The sequence below is a fragment of the Perkinsus marinus genome (assembly GCF_000006405.1).
Source record: "Perkinsus marinus ATCC 50983 genomic scaffold scf_1104296936900, whole genome shotgun sequence".
Lineage (NCBI taxonomy): Eukaryota > Perkinsozoa > Perkinsida > Perkinsidae > Perkinsus > Perkinsus marinus.
This window is the reverse complement of record NW_003214009.1, coordinates 1-1,430: the sequence shown is the minus strand read 5'-3', so window position 1 is coordinate 1,430 and position 1,430 is coordinate 1. Positions and strand designations below refer to the sequence as shown.

General features: G+C 49.9%; 1 protein-coding gene across 1 annotated transcript; it reads left to right on the top strand.

Moving 5' to 3' along the window:
- Positions 1 to 30: 30 nt before the first annotated feature.
- On the top strand, positions 31 to 1,158 carry Pmar_PMAR017560 (hypothetical protein; the record flags this gene model as incomplete). The annotated part of the gene is made up of 1 exon (XM_002783637.1): positions 31 to 1,158. A coding segment is annotated over one exon (1,128 nt), but the record flags the coding sequence as incomplete, so codon positions are not given.
- Between the last annotated feature and the right edge of the window lie 272 nt (positions 1,159 to 1,430).

Sequence of the window (1,430 nt, the reverse complement as noted above, 5' to 3'; positions counted from 1 at the left end):
AATGATTTTGCTGCTTTATATTGTCAGGGAATGACATGGGATGAGCACGGCCAAATAACTGTCGCTGCGCACGGCTGTGTGCATGAGGGAGGTGAGGAGAGTGAAGAGGTGAAATCCTATGGATTACCTAATTTGCCGGGTGTCAAGGTCTACGAATATGCCAATGGGAAGGTTGAGATAATAAGTTCTGACTTCTACCTGTGGCGTGAACCCGGTGAGACACAGTTCACATGCCGGTGGATATGGAGGAACGGTTGTGCACCTGAACCTTTCTACTCTGCCAACCGTGGCGATTACAATCCCAAGCTCACCCAGAAAGAAGAGGAGGAGTTGGCTGCTGAGGTCAAGAAGTTGGTGCAGAATGGCTGGGTGAAGGAGTTTGATGATGAGGTCTATAATATCGTACCTTGGGTGCTAGTTCCACAACCCCATAAAACGACAACATTGAGGATGTGCCTAGATTTCCGGCTTTTGAATAAGTTCCTCGTGAATGACCCGATAAGAGATATGGTGAATTGTGTCGATACTCTTCACAAATGGCGATCTGTTACAAAAGGTTATACTTTGGATGTGACGAAGTGCTACTATACTGTGCGTATGTGTCCCTCGCTCTATAAGTACATGGTCGTCATGATCAACGGTGCACTGTTCGTAATGACAGTGTTACCGTTCGGTGTTTGCTTTGCACCGAAGGCCGTTACGGCAGTCATTACCTTTCTACTACAGGGTGTTGCCTCTCCTGTGTCGTCGTTCATCGACGATGTTATTATCGAGGAGGAGAATGATGTTGCCGTCCCAGTGGACGAACTAGGCCAGTTGCAGTATGATCCACCTGCTGTTGTTGCCGTTCGCAAGGCCTTAGCTAAGGGAAACATGTACTGTAAGCCGGCGCAGATTATCGGTGCGCCAAATAGTAGAGTTCTCGGTCTTGACTTATTCACCTGCCACGGTTCAGTGTGGTGGAGGCGACGACGAGATCAGAGCATCGATATAGACCTAGATGGAGCTGTCACCAAGCGTGATGTGGCTCGGTGGTGTGGGCGAATGGTTGGTCATGTCCCGATAGCTGGGTGGCTACGTCCACACGTTGCATTCTTGCTGCGTGCGGTTAGTCGTACGCCATGGGATGAAGATCTGGACGACTCTCTCCTTGATTTGGTGAGATATATATCAGAGAAGGTTAATGGAACTGGTGACCCAGCACAAGGAGTTTGGTTCTGTCCGAGCCCACGCGCAGGAGGCCCTACTGAGAGCAAGGACTATCACTGGCACATTTTTTCTGATGCATCTAACGCAGCCATAGGTGCTGTACTGGGCTATACCCTTGCTGATGGCCCGCTCATTGTTGTGCGTGATGCATCTTGGTTGCTCGACCGTCGAGCCCTTCTTCGACATGTCAATGTCAATGAGCTGTGTGGTGCGGCTCGTGC